Source organism: Beta vulgaris, chromosome 8 (genome assembly GCF_026745355.1).
Source record: "Beta vulgaris subsp. vulgaris cultivar EL10 chromosome 8, EL10.2, whole genome shotgun sequence".
In the NCBI taxonomy this organism is placed as follows: domain Eukaryota; kingdom Viridiplantae; phylum Streptophyta; class Magnoliopsida; order Caryophyllales; family Amaranthaceae; genus Beta; species Beta vulgaris.
Window position 1 is genome coordinate 57192947 of NC_079209.1, and position 22603 is coordinate 57215549.

The 22603-nt window shown below is 36.7% G+C and overlaps 3 protein-coding genes across 5 annotated transcripts in view; all 3 read right to left on the reverse strand.

Moving 5' to 3' along the window:
- Positions 1-1005: 1005 nt before the first annotated feature.
- LOC104902110 (uncharacterized) lies at positions 1006-8065 on the reverse strand. 3 transcript variants are annotated; one of them, XM_057391120.1, is made up of 7 exons: positions 7843-8065; positions 7398-7683; positions 6205-6294; positions 5931-6073; positions 3715-3838; positions 2292-2578; positions 1006-1239 (listed from the first exon to the last, which is right to left on the reverse strand). In XM_057391120.1, exons 2-7 carry the CDS (start codon positions 7648-7650, stop codon positions 1147-1149), a joined length of 990 nt encoding a protein of 329 aa, XP_057247103.1. In that variant the 5' UTR covers positions 7651-7683; positions 7843-8065; the 3' UTR covers positions 1006-1146. The 3 variants fall into 3 exon arrangements, with proteins under 3 accessions (XP_057247103.1, XP_019106985.1, XP_010688092.1); XM_019251440.3 differs by having other exon boundaries at positions 5931-6077; positions 6209-6294; positions 7398-7669; positions 7843-8060; XM_010689790.4 differs by having other exon boundaries at positions 5931-6077; positions 6209-6294; positions 7843-8059.
- Positions 8066-11241: 3176 nt separating this feature from the next.
- On the reverse strand, positions 11242-15830 carry LOC104902111 (EG45-like domain containing protein). Its single transcript, XM_010689792.3, has 3 exons — positions 15624-15830; positions 12899-13223; positions 11242-11465 (listed from the first exon to the last, which is right to left on the reverse strand). The coding sequence occupies exons 1-3, from the start codon at positions 15733-15735 to the stop codon at positions 11459-11461; spliced, it is 444 nt and encodes a 147-aa protein (XP_010688094.1). The 5' UTR covers positions 15736-15830; the 3' UTR covers positions 11242-11458.
- Positions 15831-17219: 1389 nt separating this feature from the next.
- LOC104902112 (transportin-1) overlaps positions 17220-22603 on the reverse strand; it is a 31867-nt gene continuing 26483 nt past the window's right edge. Inside the window, exon 29 of the mRNA XM_010689793.4 lies at positions 17220-18008. Within this exon, the coding sequence (XP_010688095.1) occupies positions 17925-18008 (84 nt within the window). The 3' untranslated portion in view covers positions 17220-17924. The remainder of the gene's footprint in view (positions 18009-22603) is intronic.

Sequence of the window (22603 nt, forward strand, 5' to 3'; positions counted from 1 at the left end):
AAAGTAATTGTTTGCAAAAAGAAACCACAAACTTAATTTTTCTGAAGAAACCTATTCCTATTTTTCGATGTGTTTCTTCTTAATATCGGAGTTAACTACGACACCACCCCTTCAAAAACCACACCGGACAATGGAAATAGGTTTCATCTTGCAAGAAAATTTAAGTTTGTAATTTCTTTTTCGCAAAGAATGCTTTGAAAGATTTTTTCTCGCAAAATTGAACATTTAAAAGGTTTTTTTTGACAAATTTTTATGGAAAAATTACTTTCAACGATACCAACTATTAGCGACATATTTTAAACGGTATCAACTATCGTTTATTCAAAAACAGTACCAACTATTGGGCCTATTTGCAATAAACGATATATGGTGACACGTGTCACACTCTTCCTGGTTCATAATCAGACAAATTATTGCAAATAGGTCCAATAATTGGTACCGTTTTTGAATAAATGATAGTTGGTATCGTTTAAAATAAATCGCTAATTGTTGGTACCGTTGATAGTAATTTTTCCTTTTTTCTCATAAAATTAACAAAAAAATACTAAAACAATTAAAACAAAAGGTCCGAATTAGAAATTTAGTCATTTCCAACATACAAAACACCAGTAGAAGTATTTGTAAACAATAGAGACTAGAGAGGTGGAGGGGAGATAGAAGAGTTAACACTGCCATGTTATGCCCTAATAAAAAAAAATTTAGATAACCTCAAACGTGTATAATTAACAATTGTTTTTCCATCAAAAAAAAAAAAAATATAATTGTCTTTAATACCATGTTATCTCACATGAAAAAAAATGAGATTATCAATAAAAATTATACAAATAAATAAAAACCATATTATTGATTTTATAGGAAAAAGTACTCCAATATGAAATCTTATTATAAATGTCATTAATAGTCAGGCAATATTACTTCCATTGTGGATTCATCATTTCATATATTGTAATATTATCATATCTCTGATTACCTGCATTGGTAAATTCCACAGGCACATTATACCAATAAATAAAACTATAAGATATGTGATTCCCCATAATCAAACAAACTACCAATATTTAGTAATTTCAATCTCTTGTATTGGCTGAATATATTACAATAACGACTCAGGACATTCCCCGAAATCATAACATAAATTTTCTTTTCTCATAACAACTTGAGCATTTTGAGTCGTTCTTCATGCTCCAGATCTAGCTTAGGTGGGGTATAACACCCATGTAAATCCTCCACAATGTATTCCTGAAAGACACCAGAAGACAAACATCAAACGTTGAAGCACATTATCATTTACAGGTCCAGACACTCAAGGTCAACGGTACAGTAGTACCAACCCTTACACCACTTGAAAATGTCAGAACAATGTGTCAATCCATTTTAAAAAAGTAATCTCTCCACCCCAAACTAGTTTGCTAAGTTCATTTTTGAATTCAGTTACATGGACTCTTCAATTCACCTCAAGTATCTTTGTCGGATCCTTGACACTCGGACGTGGAAACAGACACTTGGACATTTCATTTTGGGTAAAAATCATTGAAAATTTTCACAGAATAGCAAAGTCAGACACTTGAACATGTACCCGTGTCAGACATGGGTATACGAGTCCACGTGACATAGTTGACACAATATTTAGAAAGTGGGTGAATGTGGAAAAAACCCAAAGTAGGCTCCATTTGGTTTGAAATAAAACATTTTCCATGACAAATGGTTTTTCATGGAAAATACTTTCCAGTGGAAGAGGTAAGGGAATACTTATTAGTTTCATTCGTTTAGTTTGATGGAAAACTATTAAGTTAAGGGAGGAAAATGGTTTGCTTCAAATTTTGGAGGAAAAATACAAAGGGAAGGAAAATACTTTTCTACCTTAATTTTCCTTTTAAAATCCCTTGTTCAACCAAACAACAAAAAATGGGGCAAAATTATTTTCATGAAAAACGTTCCCCTCCGAAACAAACGGAGCCTAAATTCAGCGTGTGTGAGCTGAACTGGGTAGGGGATACCATGGCAATAGGGCCCTAGTCCAAGCCTAAGACTGGGCCTAGTTTCATTATCCAAAAAAAATTTCTACTCTGGACATCCTAGTAATAACTAATTTGGGACACAGGGAATTGATGCAACTGCTGAAGTACACCAAAAGATTTCTAGACCAGAGATAGCGTACAATAGAACAATTCCTGATGGAAATGGCTACCCTGGCATTCAGCTTCTGGATGCAGTTATTCACTGTGGATTTTTCTAAAAGTTTGAATCATGGATCAAATGAAAATGCAGCACAAAGATATTTGTGTACGAACCTTTGTCAGTTCCCTCTTTGTGAGGATATGGTAGTGTCTCTGCCATATTCTTTGGACAGCCATGGTAGCAGCAAGAAAACCATAGGCGATTCCTAGTATTGCAAAGATCACCACAAACACAATGACAAGTGCGAAGCAAGCTTCCATTGATGCAGGAAAACAATCCAAGATACCCCATCCATAACAGCAATTCTGGCAACCAGCCATGTGAGGATCATTACTGTTGAGGGAGGTGCAGTGGATTATGAGCCCACAGAACCCAAGCAACACGAAGAATGTCACCACGCCTAATCACCAAAGGAAATGAACATCAGGAGCCGAAATATGTAAGATGAGAAGCAATCCATGCTCCATATTAGCATTGACAAAATAAAGTCGTATACACTGTACAGACACCAATAACTACATTGCAGTTACCGGTCAACAAGGATAAAATTCGCATGAAGCAAGTTGGACACGTCACAAGCTGGTCAAGAGAGAATAAGACCTTATAACCTAATACTTTCTTTTGCCAAGAAATATGGTACTCGATCTAAAAAACCCATTGGAGTCCTCCGATGACATATTTGCAAGCACATAAAGTAAAACACACAACACACACACGCGCGCGCACACGCACACGCACACACAGAATACGGAGTATCAGTAGTTTTTAGCAAGGGCAATACAAAGCAGTAAATATTATTGCCACAATTATTATAAATTGCCTTGGGGAAGTTCAGAAAAAGGACAGAAACAAAATAGACAAAAATGTTTCAGTTTTCTTTTCTTCAAAGCCACACAGATTCAATAAAGGCTTTGCCCCGTTTAAAGTTTAAAAGATAAATCAAAAAGTCAAAGTATCCTAATTATCCTATATTCCTACTGCTTTGGCCTATACAATGTTTCAGTTTCCTTTTCTTCAAAGCCACACAGATTCAATAAAGGCTTTGCCCCGTTTAAAGTTTAAAAGATAAATCAAAAAGTCAAAGTATCCTAATTATCCTATATTCCTACTGCTTTGGCCTATACCCCTCTTCCTTTCCGATGATTCAGGGTGTCTCCAGATTAAGTGCTCTTGGGTGCTCCAATGGTTGCCCCTCAAGGGATTCAGTATAAAGAGTTGTGAGTGGGAAGCCATAAAACTTACCATAGGTACTTAGCAGCAAGGCATCACTGGCAAGAGAAGCAGGCGAAATTACAGAAACTCACAACAGACTCCTATTCCACTCTTCTATCTCCTCTTAGTTTGTAGTGGCCAGCAATTTTAGTTACACAAATACTTTAACCTTGCAAACGTCATACTCTCTACTTCATAACTTGCTCTTCCACTCATTCGGCAGCTTCTACTTTGCTCTCGGTATGGGATTAAATCAACATAACCCCTTTCACTCTAGCAGACTCTACAAATCCTTTAAATACAAGGGCGCCTTAATAAATTTACCTATGCAGTAGTAAAATGGTATAGGATGCTTTGACAATATACGATCCCATCCATCACTAAATGAATTCCTGAAAGCCCCATCTTTGTCCATGAGATATGCAAAGGCTCCCATTGCTGCAATTGCCTGAATGGCACAACTTGTCAGAAATGATTTTTTTACAAAAAAAAAAAAACAGTGGATAAAGTATCTAATCTAAAAAAATATGATTATGCAGTAAAACAAAACATTCTCTAAAAATTAGAAAAATATACCATTGTCCCAGGGAAGTTGCACCCCCCCCCCCCCGGTTTACATTTGCATAGTCAAAAATAAGACATAGTGGAGATTAAAAAACTGTAATATCCTAAGTTTCCGTCCATAACTCATAAGTAGTATTAATTGAGATCACGGAAGTTGAAAAATTGATAGTACAAATGGGACAACGAAAAAGTGTATTTTTTGACAACATAGACAAATGGGAGGAGTGAACTGTGAACCCCCAAATTTCACACTTGTTATAAACCAAGCAAAACCCTCCAAACTAAATACACATATAATGTTCCAAATTCAATTTTCCTGAATATGATCTCCTGGTTTATGAACCAAGGCCTGCAAGCTATATAGAACCCTTAAATCCTCCATGAAAGAGGGTTACGCAGGGATAAAGTAAGTCACTAAATGATGATCAAGCCATTTCCTCTTCAATTGCTCCTAGTCATTGGTGATTAACGCATCCAATAAGCATATGCGATATCCTAGATACAATTCAAAAGATAACCTTACTCGGAAAACAAGGTCTTCAAGCTTCCATGAGAAAATCATCCAAAAGAAAATGGAGAGAATCACACTCCTTGTAACAGGCAACATCTTCTATCTCAAGAATTAACAATCTTCATCCCCAAGATGTGGACCTCCCTTATCTATTGGTTTATAATCAAACATAATGCACAATAACTCATTTTTAGTAGCACTAGGTAGTTAACAAAATTAATCTGCAAGAGAGCTTTCCCTTTTCTGATGTTATGAAGTCCTGAATGCAAGAGAATTTTCCCTTTTCTAATAGATAAAAATCCTCAAAATAAAATGGAAAAGAGTGGCATAAAAACTTGGTACACACAAGGCGCAAAAAGCTTGAAAACATCTGAGAGATTGAAACCTGAAACACTTACCCAATGAGTGCAAGTTTCATACACCTCAGAAGCATAAAGCTCCAGCACTCACTGACTGTAGCAGCAGACTAGTTAAAATGACCAACAGGTTAGAAGCCTAAGATTGTGGTACATACAGAAAGTGCTCTACACACCTAATATGCCAAAGCTAGAGATGCTTTTGCAAACAGTTTGAATAGCCCAGAACACGCTAAGACGAAACCCTCTTGCTTAAACATCCAACTTGTCTGCTAGTCCCATAGTTCAACGACCCATTTATAAACTCGGAATTATAAACCTCAGAATACAAATCTAGCTGGATGTAACTAAATTACATAAAATATGGCTTGTAAAAAAGCAATTTGCGTCTTGCTTGGTTAAGTACCAGGTTTGTGCCTTTGGTGTGTAAGAAAATTGGCACTGTCACGCCTTGAATCAAAGATAAAATTTAAGCAATCACATATACTCCTCAAACAATATTACTGGAAATTTGCTGGAATCAGAACTCAGAAAACTCTTGCTGACTTGTAACAAAATTAAAAATTGTCAAAAAAACAACTATTAACTCATGGTGTTTGTGAGACAACACCTTTTCTGATTTATACTGTGCGGAAGTATTCTAAGAACTCTAATATGACTGGTGTTCAATTTCCAGCTTGCATATCCCCAGAACTCTAATACGAGAAGAAAGTCAAACCACTGTTTAGCAAGAATTATGCCTTTTCCCTTATTTATATCCTGCGAAGCTAGCCACTACTCAATACGGAGTAATACATAAAAGCAAACAGCCACACCAATAATAAAAGTGGGAAAAATGGTGATATAAAAAATGGCAATGCTTCACATATTCAGCTACCAAATTATCAAATTTGTATACATATGAACCTCCCCAAACCCTGGCCTTAATGGAGATCCATATTGGGAAGCTTTTATTAGTATTACCTAACTCAGGCGCACAAAGAACTACAATCACCTAATCAAATATTTCCCAGCTTATCCAAAAGCATTTAAACTTAAGTACTTAACCGCTTTCACTGGTTTACCACTAGCATCTTCATAAAAGGAAAGAAGGTTGAAGTTCTACTTACAGTCTGTACAGCCAAAAATACAAGAAGAACATCTCTAGCAACAAATAGCCTGAACTTCAATTTTCGCCAAGAGTTGTCTTCAAATGATTCAACACGAAGATGAAATTGCGCTTTGCAAGTCGTGCAATGTGAAAAGGCAAATCCTTCCTGCATAAGATTGTAGATAGAGTGATAAATCAGTTCTACTAAACAAACATTGTAACTTATCATTAATAAATATACTCCAATAACAAGATAGTCATGACTCGAACAATAAAATTTCACAAACAACAACTTGCCTTCACTGAACGCCAATGATCAAGACATGAACGATGAACAAACTGTTGGGTGCCTTTGCACATGCATGGTGATATCAGCTCATCATCTGCGGAACAGACATAGGCTGTGTTGGATGCCAGGAGAAAGGGTATGACATAACTACAAGGTAAAGGCTGCCAACGAAAGTGGCTTACTTTACACTATAAATGTCCACAGCAGTTGGAAGAAATATGACAGTACCCCCCCCCCCCATGTATATTATTATATCTTGGCTTAGTATTACAATACACACATAAAAATCACTGGAGAATAAGTATCATCCAAAACTACCACTGGTGCATACCCATACAAGTCTCTTAGATTAAAGATATTTTCCACAATTACAAGTAATTCACAGAAATCTATTCATCTGTGACCATGAAAGATCCATGCGATGACTAGATAAATCACCACGATTCAGCTATTATCAAACCTGGACAAAAACCTTACAAACACAACCACAACTACACAAAACGCCAGTAAAATTAAAGGTACTGCATGGCCAAATCTTAAACCAACATAGATAAAGCAACAACGAAGACTACAACAACGCCAACAATCAAACATGTATCTTCCCTACGGTGAAGCCACATCTACAAAAAGCTCACCCTAACCTCCAAACATTTTCAATCAGCAACCAAAAAACAGATAAAGTATGAGAAAGGACCCAAAACACCTTCCATTATGCCTTATATTCCAAGATGACTATCAAACATATCTCTTCCCTCTTCTTCTCATCATTTATCCCAAATCAACATGATCTTCAAATTACCAAAACATTACTAACAAAACAGTTAAATCAAAAAGTGCAAGGAAATTACTAACTTGATGCTGATACATCATATAGTTAAGCTACACAGCTGATTTACCCGGTTCTCCATCTCCTAGTAATTAAAAAAGTGTGATTACTCCAAAATTTCAACAACCATTTCGCGAGTGCGAACACTGTTTCAAGCTTAACTCCTAACCCTCACATTGTAACTAAGGATAATTAAACAATTTCCATGTTCTCCCATCACTCAATCTATGTATGAACAACTTATTCATAGCTATTTCGAATTTTCTACAATCCAATCCAAAAAATCTCACACAATCTTAAAAGAAACAGATAAATTTCTTTGAAATTGATGTAATATCCTAACATTCAAAAGTACAAAATAAATAAATTACCATCCTCTCCATCACATTCAAGACAAATGCGACAACAAGGAGCAGAACCGGCTTCAAGATCATTACTATCGCCGCCATTACTAACATCAGCTTCACCTTTCACTATCTCCGTCGAAAAAGACGACGCTTTAACAGCAATATCTTCATCATCCATTCTCATCGGAAGTAAAGGATCAGTATCTGTCTCTTCTAACTTCCGCACTCCTCCAAATGATGATGATGATGTTTCCTCCATTTGTACCTCTCCTTTCATCTCTACTCACTCAATTTCCCTAATTATCAAACCCTAACAACAACAATCAATCATCAATCAATTCAATTCAACAAAAATCGAACCATAATTTCAACTATACGAAATCAAATTCGAATTTTTGCAGCACAAATTCGCCATTCGAAAACAATAATTTGATGATGATGACGAACTTTTAGATTGCGTTTTACGTACCGATTGAGTCGTCGAGAATCGAATTGCTGAGTTCAGTATCCTGTAAAATTGCAGAGAAAATGGAGAAAAAGATAGAAGAGAGAGAAACGCGTTTCTTTATTTTTAATATTTTTTGCTAACGTAAAAGTTGAAGTTGTTTTTTTTTTTTTGGGAAATAAAATTGGTGAAAATGGAAAAGATAAGAGAGAAGAAGAAGGGAATTTCGCGAAAAATGCCAAACAGTGTGCTAACTGCTACTTACGTCTTTTTCTTTGGCGGTACTCCTAATGGACTTGGGCTTTACCGTGGTCTTTATTCTTTAAGTAGACTGACCAAATTAGTCTATCTATCTAGCCATTTAGGTCCCATTCTTTTAAATCGATAGAAAATAAACTGAATTGAATTGAACTTAGTTGAACTGAATTGAAATTAAATGAACTGAACTAAATTGAATTGAAATTAAATACACTGAGAGAAACTAAATCGAACTGAACTGAAATTAAGTAAGTCGAACTGAAAATGAATCTAAAAGAACAGGGTCTTATACTGTCTAACTCTTTGTTCCTTATCCGTGCTCCTAGTTGAAAATTTGATATTTTTTGATACAATCTAGAATCTTCTAAATTTTTCTTTATGTATAAGAATCAGCATAGTTGTGTGGGGGCTTATTTGATTCATTTCAATTAAGACTTTGATAATATCAAAATTTTATATTTTTTACAAATATGTTATTACAGATATTTATAGTTAAAAATGCATATTGGCGGATGTATAAGTCAAACTAGGAACATTATTAAGGAACGAATGGAATAGTTGATTTTGAGTTAGATTTTTTTTCTTTTTCCATATTAAAGTAGGGATTGACTTAGGTGATACCCTAATTTATTGTGTGTTCTATAGATGATGAGTGGTGAATAAGATTAATGAATATGTAAATTGTAACATCAATCTGGTGGAAAATAAGATGCTAGTGAAAGAAGAGGATAGTTCATTTATCATGTTATGCATATAAATCATTATACCTTAAGGATTTGTTCTTTTGGATTTAAATTAAATTAAGTTTAATTCAGTTCAAAAGTAAAAAGCTTAAATATCATCTTCATTTTCTAGAATAGAATTTTTTTTATAGTGAATCATAAGTAAGTCTCTTTCATGCATAATTGAGGTCACGAATTTAAGGCTTGTATTGACAATAATTTGTACTTATTCTTTAGATAAAGTATTGGGTCAAACCGTCTGACCCAATATTCTCGTCAGACGAGCTGAGCCCAGTACTATACAATTTTAGTTTCGACTTCCCTCCACAAAATCAGCACCTCAATCTTCTGAAAACAGCCCGGGTATATTAAAATGAAGTCGACGTCGTCGATAACATCAACCTCGGTGGTTTCCGGTGACGGATCAACAGTAGATTCAAGCATGAACTGGGTAACATTAGGTGCCTTGCCCTGGAGAAGGTGGCTGCATCCCTTGAACTTCCATGTAAATATCAAAGTTTTGGATATGCCGACATCGATTATCAATGATTCATCAATTATCAATTTAGCTCAGGAAAATCTGACTCTTTATAAGATACAAACACACGACATTTTTTTTTTGGAAAAGAACAAAAAAAGGGAGAGAGAGATTATGGAGTATAATTAGTTAATTTTGAAGAGAGAATGAGTGAGATTGAAGCCTTCAACAATGGAGAAAAAGGGAGAGAGAGATTCGGTTATCTGAGGAGAGAGAAAGAGAGAGTTGATCTGAGGAGTTAGAGAGGATCCGTAATGAGTAGTTACTGATGGGCCGGCCCATATCAACTTCGTACTTCACTTTCTTCTAGGTTGGAAGAAAAAAATCAGCTAAGAGGAATAAAGAAGAAGGAGAAAGTGAGTGAAAACAAAGGTTAGTGTTTTGTTTTCTTTTCAGTTGGACTTTGTTTTCTCTCAGTTGGACTTTGTTCTCTTTCAGTTGGAATTTGTTTTCTTTTAGTTGGACTTTGTTGTCTTTCAGTTGGACTTTGTTTTCTTCCAGTTGGACTTTGTGTTCTTTCAGTTGGACTTTGTTTTGTTTCAGTTGGACTTTGTTTCGTAATATGTATACCAACTGAAACAAATAATGGACCAACTGAAACAAAAAATGGACCAACTGAAAGAAATAATGGGCCAACTGAAAGAAATAATGGACTAACTGAAAACAAATGAAGACTACCTGAAAAAAAATGAAGACTACCTGGAAAAAAATTAAGACTAACTGAAAAAAATTGGAACCACCTGAAAATCGTCCGACCAAAGATTATGGTTGGACGAGTCCGATACAATACGTGTTCTATTCTTTACTCATACATATGAGGATTGCATACAATCAACGTCATCATAAAAGGGATAGTAGTCATAGTAACATGTGCAGATGTACGATATTGTGAAAGGTTTTTAGAAACAACTAGTTATTGGGCCCGGGCTATGCCCCGGGTAAGAAAATTTTCCATTTATTAATATTGCACTTTGATATAATAACACTAAATACAACTTGGTCTAGTGGTTAAAACTTCAGTACATGAACCATGAGGTCATGGGATCAAAACCTATACTATGCAATTTCTAAATTTTTTATTGTACATGGATTACATGAACTAAAACTCCCTAGGGAGAGCGCCATGTGACACCGTTCCTCGTTTACGCGCACCTTTTTATATATTAGTATAGATTTAATTAGATGATAGTTGCCTCACTTCACCAAGTGTTTGATTAAATCATATCAACGTTACTCATTTATTCTTGTGGCCATATTTCCTATTCCTTCAATTTCAAACGCATTAATAGGGGATTACCATAAGAATTGTTTAAAAGATCACCTCTTATCAGGCAAGTAATGAAATAATCGTGTTAATTAGTTGATTGAGTTAACCAAGATGAAAATAACAAGAATAAATAAATAGGAGTGACACTATTTGCTCGAGTCATGTTGATGTATCATATGGTTGCACCTCATTAGTAGCACTGTGGCTCACCTTAATTCGCTTGAGTTCACTATACAAGTTTGGATGGAGTGGTCCAAGTGTGGTGGAAGATGTAATTGCTTCAGATTTTGCTTAATTATATTAATAATGGATCTTAAATCCTTGATCTTGCCCCTCAAAAAAATAAAACCCAATTATCAATTTATGATGTTTCGAATACTTTGTAACAATTTTTGTTATCCCTTAGACCTTAAATATTCTGTAACCTCTTCTCTTTTTACTTCTTTAAATGTTTATAATTCTCATTAAATGCGGGGGTTTCAAAACTTGAGCATTCATTATATTTAGTTCTCTTGTCTATTAATCGTTACCCATTGTTGAGGATCACATATTATATTCGTTATAAATTTGGACATAAGTTTATTTTTCCACCATTTTCCAAAAGTGATTATAAGAACTAACGTTGTTTTTAACCATAGATAGAAAATGAATCGTGAATATAATTATCACCTACATTACCAAATATCATTTACAATTTTTTGTAACATGATGATTTAAGATTCATCAACTATTAATTTAGAGGTCGTTGGATATTCGAAATTTGGCCATATTAATTTTCACTCAGGATCCGCCACGGCTATAACACACCCCCACCGTCATGTAAACTCAGACACCAAAGCTCACATTAGCCATGCATCAGACCCTGCATGCATGCATAGAAAAAAAAAAAGTTATCAGATTATTATTAACTTGTAACTTCAAATTACGCACTTGCATTATCATAATGTGGATAACAAATATGCGTGTATAGATATCATAATTGAGCCTATTGCATGTGTGTACGTGCAAGTTAATACTCCATATATATTCTCTATTAATGTTTTGATTTTGACTTTTCGGCTTTCGCATTATTTGTGTTCATATTTAAAGTAGGTTTTCTTATTACTAAGTTTACAAATAACAAATCTTCTCACTAACATTAACTATTGTACAAGTGAAAGTATTGGGTCAGACCGCCTGACCCAATATTCTCGTCAGACGACATGACTCTCAACTCAAATTAAGGTTTCGGCGCCACCTCTTCAGCTTCACCTTCACCATCTCTCTCCTTCGGCGCCGCATCACCAATATCATCAGCTCCTTTTTTTTTCTCTCTCCTCCGCTGCTACTTCTTCTTCTTCGACTCCGAATTTCTTTGGATCTTAATGATTTTTCAATTCATTTTTCTAGATGTCAGTTAATGTACAACGCCAATAATATATGCTCTAGTATGGCAGCTTAATGATTTTTCAATTTAGAAAGTCCATATGGAACGGAGGGGGAAATCAGATTTGGTTAATGAGGGTCGGAAAAGTTGTATATATGCTTGGCCTGAGTTGACTGTTTTCCTAGTTGTCATGTTCTACATCCAGGCTTATGCAGAACTCCTTGATGAGGAAAATATAAATGTTCCAGCATGGTTTACTTTCAATTCGAAGGATGGTGAGAATGTGGTGAGTGGTGATTCCTTGCTTATAACAATGCCATGGTTGTTTTTATCAATTCGAAGGATGGTTGTTTTCAGGTTAGTTTTCTTTTCAGTTGGACTTTGTTTTCTTTCAGTTGGACTTTGTTTTCTTTCAGTTGAACTTTCTTTTCTTTCAGTTAGACTTTGTTTTCTTTCAGTTGGACTTTGTGTTCTTTCAGTTGGTCTTTCTTTTCTTTCAGTTGGACTTTCTTTTCTTTCAGTTGGACTTTCTTTTCTTTCAGTTGGACCAACTGAAAGAAATAATGGGCCAACTGAAAGAAATAATGGACTAACTGAAACAAAATGAAGACTACCTGAAGAAAAATATAGACTACCTGAAAAAGAATAAAGACCAACTGAAACCCAAGTAAGTCTAACTGAAGCACAAAAACCCACTGAAAAACAAAGAAGACTAACTGAAAACAAAATGAAGACTACCTGAAAAAAAATTGGAACCACCTGAAAAAAATGAAGACTACCTGAAAAAAAATTGGAACCACCTGAAAGTCGTCCGACCAAGATTATGGTCGGACGAGTCCGACACAATACGTTCTCATTGTACAAACTTGTTTAAAAGAGGGGTGGGGATTAATTAAAAGGTGAAGATTATAAAAGGTAATATTACTTACTGTTGAAACTCAATATTAATAATGCTAGTATCGGAAAGTGAAGTAGAAGAAGAAGAATTGACTAGCATATCATAGGCATTGTTAGATAAGAGCATAGTAGTGCCAGGAGTAACCACAGGTTGTGAAACTGCGGAATTTGCATAATCAACAATTTTGACTTGAATAGCGTCAGTCATTGCGCAACTTAATGGTTCAGGAGCACTTATGCACCGTACCAAATATTGCCTCCCACAAGCTGCCCCATTGTTCCATATTCCATCTCCGGCCGCCGCAAATAGGTTGTTTGACGGGAACTCCGTGGCGTCTCCCGAGTAGCACTCGGTTGCTACATGCATAACATTAACAAAAAAATTATTCATCCAATTTAATCCCGGTAATGTGTGTTTCAAGACTCAAACACACGACCTCTCATTTGATATGTTAACGAGTTATTTGGCTCGAGCTATGCCTCGGATAAGAAACACGATGATATATTCTAATTTTCTTTTCTAAAGTTATATGGTAACGTACTTAGATTAAACTTCTATAACTAGATAGTACTTACTAAAAAATAATAGTCCCATACCACCCCGGTTTCATTCCTTATTCAAAACCTATACCACTTTGTGAACCAAACATCCCTAAGAAGGTACTTATTAGGTTTTTTTTTTGGGTGTTTGCACCCGGTTCACCCTTCGGGCTACATCCGGATCGAGGCCAAGTTCGGGGTGGTTAAATACTACAGTATAGTTATTATTTAATACTTTTTCTATTCTAAAATAAGAAACACTCATCTTAAAAAGTTATCACATATAAGAAAGAAGTGTTTCATTTATTTGAGAACATAGAAAATATAAACATAATGATAGTGACATACTCACTCTGTCCCTAATAAATAGAGTTCCCATTTTTCCATTTATATTTATCCCAATACATTTTTCATTTCCTTTTTTGGTATGAGTTTACCAATTAAAATATTATTTATTAGCTTTCACTTTTTATTATACTATCCACCTCCTTGTAAAGTGGCCCACCTTCTTTTTTTCTCAATAAATAATTCATGAACAGTGTATCAAATTCAATTTTTAATTCTGATTTAATACAACAAAGGTTTCACTTATAGTTATATTTGTGGCCAAAAGAAATGAAAACTCTATTTAGAAATCGAGGGAGAAGATTGAAATTCTTCTTTTCTTTTTTGACGGGGAGAAATATAGGAACTTCATCAACATGCACATTTAAAGATGTATGGGTATAACCCAAGTGTACTAGCGGACCGTTTTGAAGAGTCCACAAGCATAATCAAGGACGAGAGCATGATAATATCATCTATAGCTCCACCAAAGTCAGTTCATCATCGTGATCCGGCAGCATTGGCGGACGCCTAACAAGACAAAAGCAAGGGAATCTTCCCACCTGTCAAGTGCGTCACAGCCCTACACGTGTCGAAAGATTACACCCCCTGTCAGAGGAATAGTACTTCTATAAATACCCCAATAGTACTATTCTGCAGGTACATTCTCTCTCATACTAAAAATAGTTTATCTCTCTCTAAATCCTAGTGGGACCAATACTGACTTGAGCATCGGAGGAGGTTTCCTCGCAACCACCCCGAGAGTAGCTCACGTTTGCTTACTGTGCAGTTATTTACCAAGAACGTTACTCTTCACATCTTTGGCGGACTCCACTGAGGCCGCTAACCGTTTCACAACCGAAACAAAAGAATTTTAAAATTAGGTGCTGAGTCTTATATTAATCTATATATTATTGAAAATCTTCGAATCATTGACTGGTTGTTGAGGTTTGGTCCAAGTAGGGCATACATCTACAATAATGCGTTCTAGAATAATTGCGTAAGGAAATATCTTGCTGAATCACTGTATGTTCGTCAATTGAGATGGTTGTACTACAGTCATCAGTTGACGAATTGTGTAATGTGTATGTCATTTATCTTAATTGGTAAAATCTTGTGACGAATAGATAATACTCGAAAACATGGGATCGTGTGCTATCTATATCACTATGCTTAGTGGCACTCGCTCTAACACCAAAAAAAATCAATTAATTGGTTTTAAGATAAGATACCTACTAGCTTGGTATATTGAGTCCGAGATTTAATTTATCTTCTTAATGTTGTCATCTTTGTAGACAACATTGAAGTGTTTTCTACTTCATGCATCTGGGTGAATGACTGAATGGTAATACATGTGCTAGTTAAGAATTAAGAATTTAAGATATTTCTATCAGATTAATATCAAAACTTTTTTTCAGGGGTAAGACAAGGATAAGAAGAAAACTCTTTCAAACTTAACTAGAAGTAGCAAGCATAGGACTCTGAAACCTGAACATCGACATTATTACAAGTATGATTTCGTGTAGATTTTAAATTTCATTATAAAACATCTCGTAAATAGATTATCAATTCATATCACTAAGACAAGGTAGCCACTACCACTAACCAACTGGGATTTGCGTGAGTAGTTAAAGGTCTCCGCTTCTTAACAAAGGTCTCCGGTTCGAGTCGTATGGAAAAAATTCCAACTGGGAGGAATGCTATCTTGTGAGATACCCATGTAAACCCCCGCACAAAATTAGTCCAATCGCGAGTCCGATCCCTCGACAGGTATCAAAATTAAAGAGGGGCATAACAATTACACTAGTACCAAGTTCCCAAAAGTAGATTCTGAAATATGATTATGAAGTTAAGAAAAGAAATGAAAATCATGAAGATGTAGGAAATACTTACGGATATAGGGAGAAGAATACGGGGCAGCAGCACCAACATCCCCAGAACAAGTATGAAAAATATCTACTGATAAGATGTTGATGAAGATACAGAACAACTCTAAACGAGACATGCTACTTCTTTACTGGATAATAATATACAATTTGGGGTTTTAGTTGGTTGATTAAATAATATGATAAAATTGGTTAAGAAGTTGAGCAGTATATTTAATTTCTTCTTCATGTCATTATTTATAAAGGTACACTTGGATATTTTTAGTCAGTTGAAGTCAGCGGACTAGGCAAATGATGGAGGGGTCCAGTCAACAACTTATCCAGTTATGCAACTATGCAAGTATCAGAAACGAAACGTATAGACTAGGAGGAATTCGTAGACTTCTACATAAATATGAGAGATGGAATTCGTTTTTAAGACCTTTATGCTTAAATCGGTGTCAAATTAGTAAAAAAAAATTCGATTTGTATCTAAATGACAATATCTATTATCAAAGTATAAGACATTCACGCTTTACGAAAATTTGTTTTGACTATAAATATCTCTCATAATATGATAAAGATAAATTATACCGTTGGATTCATCCTGAAAAATACTGTAATAACATTAATATTTTAAATTTTTTATCCACGTAAATTGAGAGTAATTAACCGTCAAAGTTCGACTTCGAACATCGTGTGTGTCTTATATTTTGAAAAGGAAGGAGTAGTATTATTTGAAAAAGGTTTGGTTATGGAAGCTCAACATCATGAGCTAAAACCACTAAAAAAAAAGAGAGTTTCAAGGACTAACATATGCCTCTACTTAAACAAAACACATATAACACTAAGGTCTTGTTTGGTTGAGCTTTTTTGGAGTTTGGAAACGCATTTAATAATTCAAATCCGTTACTCTTTATTTGGTTTGAATAATGGGTTAACCATTATCCTTACTTGAGGGTAATCCAAACCCTCAAAATGTTACCCTCCAAATTAAAGGAATAACAAAATCCTTTCCATTGTTGAACCAAACACCCTATAAAAGTAACAATTATTGTTACCATTCCTCCCCTTTACTCGATTTCATTCCCTTTCCATTTCTCTATTTGAACCCAATGTCCCCTAAGAATATGTTTGGTTTATGATTTTTGGGCTCCAAAAAACAAAATCAATTACTGATTTCTTTTCTTTTTGTTTGGTTCATGGTCTCAATTTGTTACCTTTCTCTTCCCCTCAAGTAACAAAATGCATTATTTGATGGTAATAGTTAGAATTACATATCCATTTCATAGCTTGAGTCAATCACCTAATAAAAGTAATCATTTTGTTGCCATTCCTCTCCTCTATTTGGTTCCATTCCCTTTTCATTTCATACCTTGAACCAAACAACCCCTAACTGGAATCAACCATCAAAATGTGCTAGAACCCTAAAAACAATTAAAATGAGAATTCAATGACTAACGTGTGTTTGATAATTGAACAAACACATAGTTCAAAGTATTACTAGCCAAAAGAAAAACACATATTGATAATACTGATAGGAATTCACCTTGTACTATTCAAATTCTGTGCTTGATACATGAATATACGACATTACAATTTGGGCATACCTGAAATCAAGAAATGGAAACAAACAAGGAGCTGACATTCGAACTGCGTACATCAAAAATAATGCAACGCATTGCAATTTGGAGTTTTGAACAATACATCGAACCAATAAGGATTCTAACCAAAGACTTTAATGAACATTGCAGGAGTAAATACATCAAAACTGGTAGGAAACTTATATTCGTCCAAACAAACATGATCAAATGAGTGGGAAAAACAAATTTCCCGTAAATTGTGAAGAATGTACACACACATAATACATCGCCTTCTCTCCAAATACTCGAAAGAGAAGCCAACCCTAGACCAAAGCTTATGTAACCAGGTTACACAACTATATATCCCCGCCAAGCTTATACCATTTGTTCAATAAGATACCAAAGTGGATGATTGACTCAACCCATACTAGAAATATTCACGGAAAAACCTCTGATAACACGACCTCCTATTCCTCAATGATATCACACAACCAAAACAAGTGGCTGAATTCCGTAAGTTCACTTTGTTGCTCTGAGATAGATATGTGATTGATAGCACCTCGACACAATATTTGTGTTGCTTGGCCAAAAATTGCAACTGTCAGTGTTGGCGCGGAAAGAATCGACATTGATACCATATGAGACTCCGGAGATGATAATAAATTCATAAAAACAATGCAGTTTCAAACTCTTTTACTTTCAAAGAAGTGAGACACAATGCTGTCTCAGTTCAATGCCGAAAAACATTATATCTGATACTTCGACAACTTATCCTTCACCGCTGGCTCCAAAGACGAGACACATTGTTCCCACTGTCCATTTCCAAGCATCTAAAAAATGCAAGAATCAAAACTTAATCTTTGCCGCCTTCAAAATGTCACTGGTACAGCAACACTTAGAAAGACGTAATATAATTAAAAACTGACACAACATACAAATAAAATGGATTGCACAACTATAACAAAGTTATATCTCTAATTTGGAAGAAGCATGTTGCACATGTTGACTTATGTGTTAAGGAAATATACGTGATTATATTTTGTATATCTTTTATGATATTGTTATATGCTATTGTTATCTTTAGAATATACTATAAGATACTTTCCTATCTTTTAGGAAAGAGGTTTAGGAGTTGTTATATAAGGTTGTAAAGGTGATTGTGAAATATACAACATTATTATTTTCTCCTAAACACATCTCTTAACATGGTATCAGCCTCTCTTTCCTAGGGCGTTTTTTTTTTTTTTTTCGATCACCTTCTTCGTGGTCATTGTGGTCTTCTGATTTGTTTGTTCCGCTGCGTTTCTTTCGCTGCTGTTGTTCTTCCCTGTAACCATGACGGAAAAGAACAGCGAAGTAGACAGTTCAAAGGGTTCTCGTTATGAGCCCTTTACTGCGTATTATTTGCACCCGAGTGAAGGTACGGGCGCGGTTATCAGCCCTATTCTGTTGACCGGAGATAATTATGAAGCTTGGTCTCGTTCCCTACGCAACAATCTGCGTGCCAAAAACAAGCTTGGTTTCATTGACGGCACTATTCAGGTACCCGATTCCAAATCTCCCGATTATTCTCAATGGGGTATAGTGAATTCTATGTTAGTTGCGTGGATTTTTAATACGTTAGATGTGTATGTCCGCTCTACTATGCGTTTCCCTGATACTATTAAGTCCTTATGGGATGATTTACGTGACCGTTATTCTCTTGGCAATGGTCCTCGTATCCTTGAATTAAAAAATCAAATCCGCGATTGTCGTCAAAACGGTAGGTCTGTGGCTGTTTTCTTTGGTGAATTGCGCCAATTGCAGGATGAGTTATTAAGTTACTGTAAGCTGCCAGTTTGTACATGCTCAGCTGCCTCTGAGTATGTTCGTTTGCAAGAACTCGAACACCTCCATCAATTTTGTTTAGGTTTAGAACCAAAAAAATTTGGTACTTTGGTCTCTGGCTTGTTAATGCAGGACCCCCTGCCCTCTCTTAATGTCGCATATGCCAAAATTATTTCCGATGAACGGAAACAATTGGTCTCGGAGGCTCATGATGGTGCTCGACCTGATGCGGTCGGTTTTAATACTTCTGCCAATCTGTCGGGTGTACCGGGTCCAGTAGCAGGTGATACTCGTGTGTGTACTCACTGTGGCCGTACGGGTCATCTTAAAGAACGGTGCTACGGGCTCATTGGTTGGCCTGATCGCAAGGGAGGTCGTTCGGGCGGTCGCGGTGGACGTGGCGGTCGTTCGGGTGGCCGCGGTGTTTTTGCCGGCAACACTACTCACAGTCCTCGTGAGGCAGCTTCTGTGGATGACACTGATCGTGCTCTTGCCCCTACTCTTACTGACGCTCAATGGCAACAACTTATGGGTGCTCTTAAAGGGGTTAATTCATCATCTTCCACAGAAAAGTTGACTGGTATGTTTGATTCTAAAAGTTGGATAATTGATTCTGGGGCTTCCCATCATATGTCTGGTAATCTTCAATTATTTTCCAATCTGTGTACTATTTCTTCCCATGTTGGTTTACCTAATGGCAAAACCACTATTGCAACTAAAAAGGGTACGCTTGTTGTGTCGAAAGAACTAACATTGGAAGATGTTCTCTACGTTCCCGCTCTTGATTGTAATTTGATGTCTGTATCTCAATTACTTTATAAACAGAAATTAATTGTTCTCTTCACTAATAAGCTGTGTTATATACAGGACCTCACTTTGACGAACCTGATTGGAGCGGGAGTGCAGTCTAACGGGGTCTATATTTATTTTTCAGTTCGTGATTCAAGGTGTTCTGCAAATAAAGTGGTGCAAGTTAATGCTACTAGTTTACTCTGGCATCGTCGTCTCGGTCATCCGTCTCTCAAAGTCATTTCTTGTTTACCTGGTTTAGCTGCATAATACACATTGTGATTTTGATTGTCAAATTTGTTTTATGGGAAAGCAACCCCGTACTTCCTTTTCTTTCAGTAATCATAAAGCTGCAAATGTGTTTGATTTGATACATTGTGACATTTGGGGTCCAAATAAAATTCCAGCTAGTTGTGGTGCTCGTTATTTTCTTACCATTGTTGATGATTGTTCTCGGGCTACTTGGATTTTTCTTATGCTTGGCAAGTATGAGGTGGCACAACTTATTAAAATTTTTTATGCTATGGTCAAAACTCAATTTAATAAGAAACTTAAAGTGTTACGGAGTGACAATGGTCAGGAGTTTCTAAGTTTACATAGTTTCTTTGCTCGCAAAGGCATTTTGCACCAAACTAGTTGTGTTGATACAGCCCAGCAGAATGGTCGTGTTGAGCGTAAGCATCGTCACCTTCTTAATGTGTCGCGTGCTTTACGTTTTCAGGCCCGGTTGCCTAAGTCTTTTTGGGGTGAGTGTGCCTTGACGGCGGCTCATCTTATTAATCTCACTCCCACGCCTGTGTTAAATGGTAAATCTCCTTATGAGTGTCTATATGGTGTTCCTCCTACTTATGCTGATGTTCGCACTTTTGGGTGTTTAAGTTATGCGGTTAATCGTGGTCGTAAAGATAAGTTGGATTCTAAGTCTCGCCGTTGTATTTTTGTTGGGTATCCGTATGGTAAAAAAGGTTGGCGTCTTTACGATTTGGAATCTCATGAGTATTTTATTAGTCGAGATGTGCAATTTTTTGAGAATTGTTTTCCGTATGTGGATTCTCTCTCTGAGCATGCTCGTCAACAATGGGATTCCTATCTTGCACTTCCTACAGTTTGGGATGATGCTTATGATATGTCGCAGGCTTTGGATCGGCCGATTTCGACGCCCGTGGCTGCTGGGCAGCTCCCCTCTACTTCTGAGCCGTCAGTTGGCCCTTCGTCGCCCACTACGGTGCGTGTTGGTGACTTTCATTGTGATACTTCGGTTGTTCCACCTTCTCCCGCTCTTGCTCGTGAGTCTTTGGCTGTTGTCGGTCCCACAGATTTGGGCCGAGGTCGTCGCACTAAAACTCCGTCCGTCAAGCTTCGTGACTATGTTACGAATACTATTGTTCTGAAAAATATAGACCCCCCTACTTCGACTGCTCTTCCGTCTTCTTCACGTTTTTGATATAGCTTGTTGTGTTGATTATAATTCTTTTTCTGTTAGACATCGGTGTTTCTTAGCAGCTATGACTAAAGGGGTTGAGCCTCAATCCTTCCGGGAAGCTACGTTCGATCCGGGATGGCGTCAAGCTATGAGTGAGGAGATTGCGGCTCTTGAACGGAATGAGACGTGGCGTTTGGTTGATCTGCCACCTGGCAAACGTGCTATTAGTAGTGGATGGATTTATAAAATCAAATACTCTGCAGATGGTTCGGTTGAGCGCTTGAAGGGCCGCTTGGTGGTACATGGTAATCGACAGGTTGCTGGCATCGATTATAATGAAACATTTGCCCCTGTTGCTAAAATGGGCACTGTTCGAATTCTATTAGCTGTTGCTGCGTGTCGTAATTGGGAGATTCATCAGATGGATGTTCATAACGCCTTTCTTCATGGTGATTTAGAGGAGGAAGTGTATATGAAGTTACCTCCCGGATATTCTTGTTCCTCTCCAGGCAAAGTATGTAAGTTGCAAAAGTCTCTGTATGGTCTGAAACAGGCTCCTCGGCAATGGTTTGCCAAATTATCTGGTGCCTTAAAGGCGTATGGTTTTTCTCAGTCGTACTCCGACTATTCGTTGTTTAGCTACAACAAGGATGGTGTCTCTCTTCATGTGTTGGTGTATGTGGATGATCTAATTATTGCTGGTTCCTCTGCTGCTGTTGTTTCTCGTTTTAAACAGTATTTAAGCTCTTGCTTTCATATGAAGGATTTGGGTGTGTTGAAGTATTTTCTTGGCATTGAGGTGGCTCGTAGTCCTGCTGGTATTTTCTTATCTCAACGTAAGTATGCTCTTGATGTTTTGTCTGAGTCTGGCATGTTAGGGTGCAAACCCATTGATACACCTATGGAGCAAAATCATCGCCTGGCCCTCGCGGATGGTGCGCCTATGGACGATCCGGATCGCTATCGCCGGCTTGTTGGTCGTTTGGTTTATTTGTCCGTTACGCGCCCTGAGCTCAGCTATGCCGTCCACACTCTTGCTCAGTTTCTGAGTGCTCCTCAAGACTCTCATTGGGAGGCCGCTGTTAGGGTCTTGCGTTACATTAAAGGAAGCCCGGGTCAGGGCCTCTTACTTCGATCCACTAACGATCTGCGTTTGACGGCTTATTGTGATAGTGATTGGGCGGCGTGTCCTATGACTCGACGTTCCCTCTCTGGGTATCTCGTTTTTTTAGGGTGTTCTCTAGTTTCTTGGAAAACTAAGAAGCAACCCACCGTCTCGCGTTCTTCGGCGGAGGCCGAATATCGTTCTACGGCCGTTACTACTTGTGAGCTAAAATGGTTAAAGTCCATCCTGTCGTCCCTTGGTGTCATTCATTCTTCTCCTAT

Bases quoted from the DNA above. Each gene is read 5' to 3' on its own strand.
- LOC104902110 (XM_057391120.1), bottom strand. From the start codon at position 7,650: ATGAAAGGAGAGGTACAAATGGAGGAAACATCATCATCATCATTTGGA. The intron at 6,295-7,397 runs GTAATTTATTTA...TCTGTTCCGCAG, and splicing joins TGAATGTGATGGAGAGGATG to ATGATGAGCTGATATCACCA. The intron at 3,839-5,930 runs GTAAGTAGAACT...TGTGCCATTCAG, and splicing joins TATTTTTGGCTGTACAGACT to GCAATTGCAGCAATGGGAGC.
- LOC104902111 (XM_010689792.3), bottom strand. From the start codon at position 15,735: ATGTCTCGTTTAGAGTTGTTCTGTATCTTCATCAACATCTTATCAGTA. The intron at 13,224-15,623 runs GTAAGTATTTCC...TTATGCATGTAG, and splicing joins GTATTCTTCTCCCTATATCC to CAACCGAGTGCTACTCGGGA.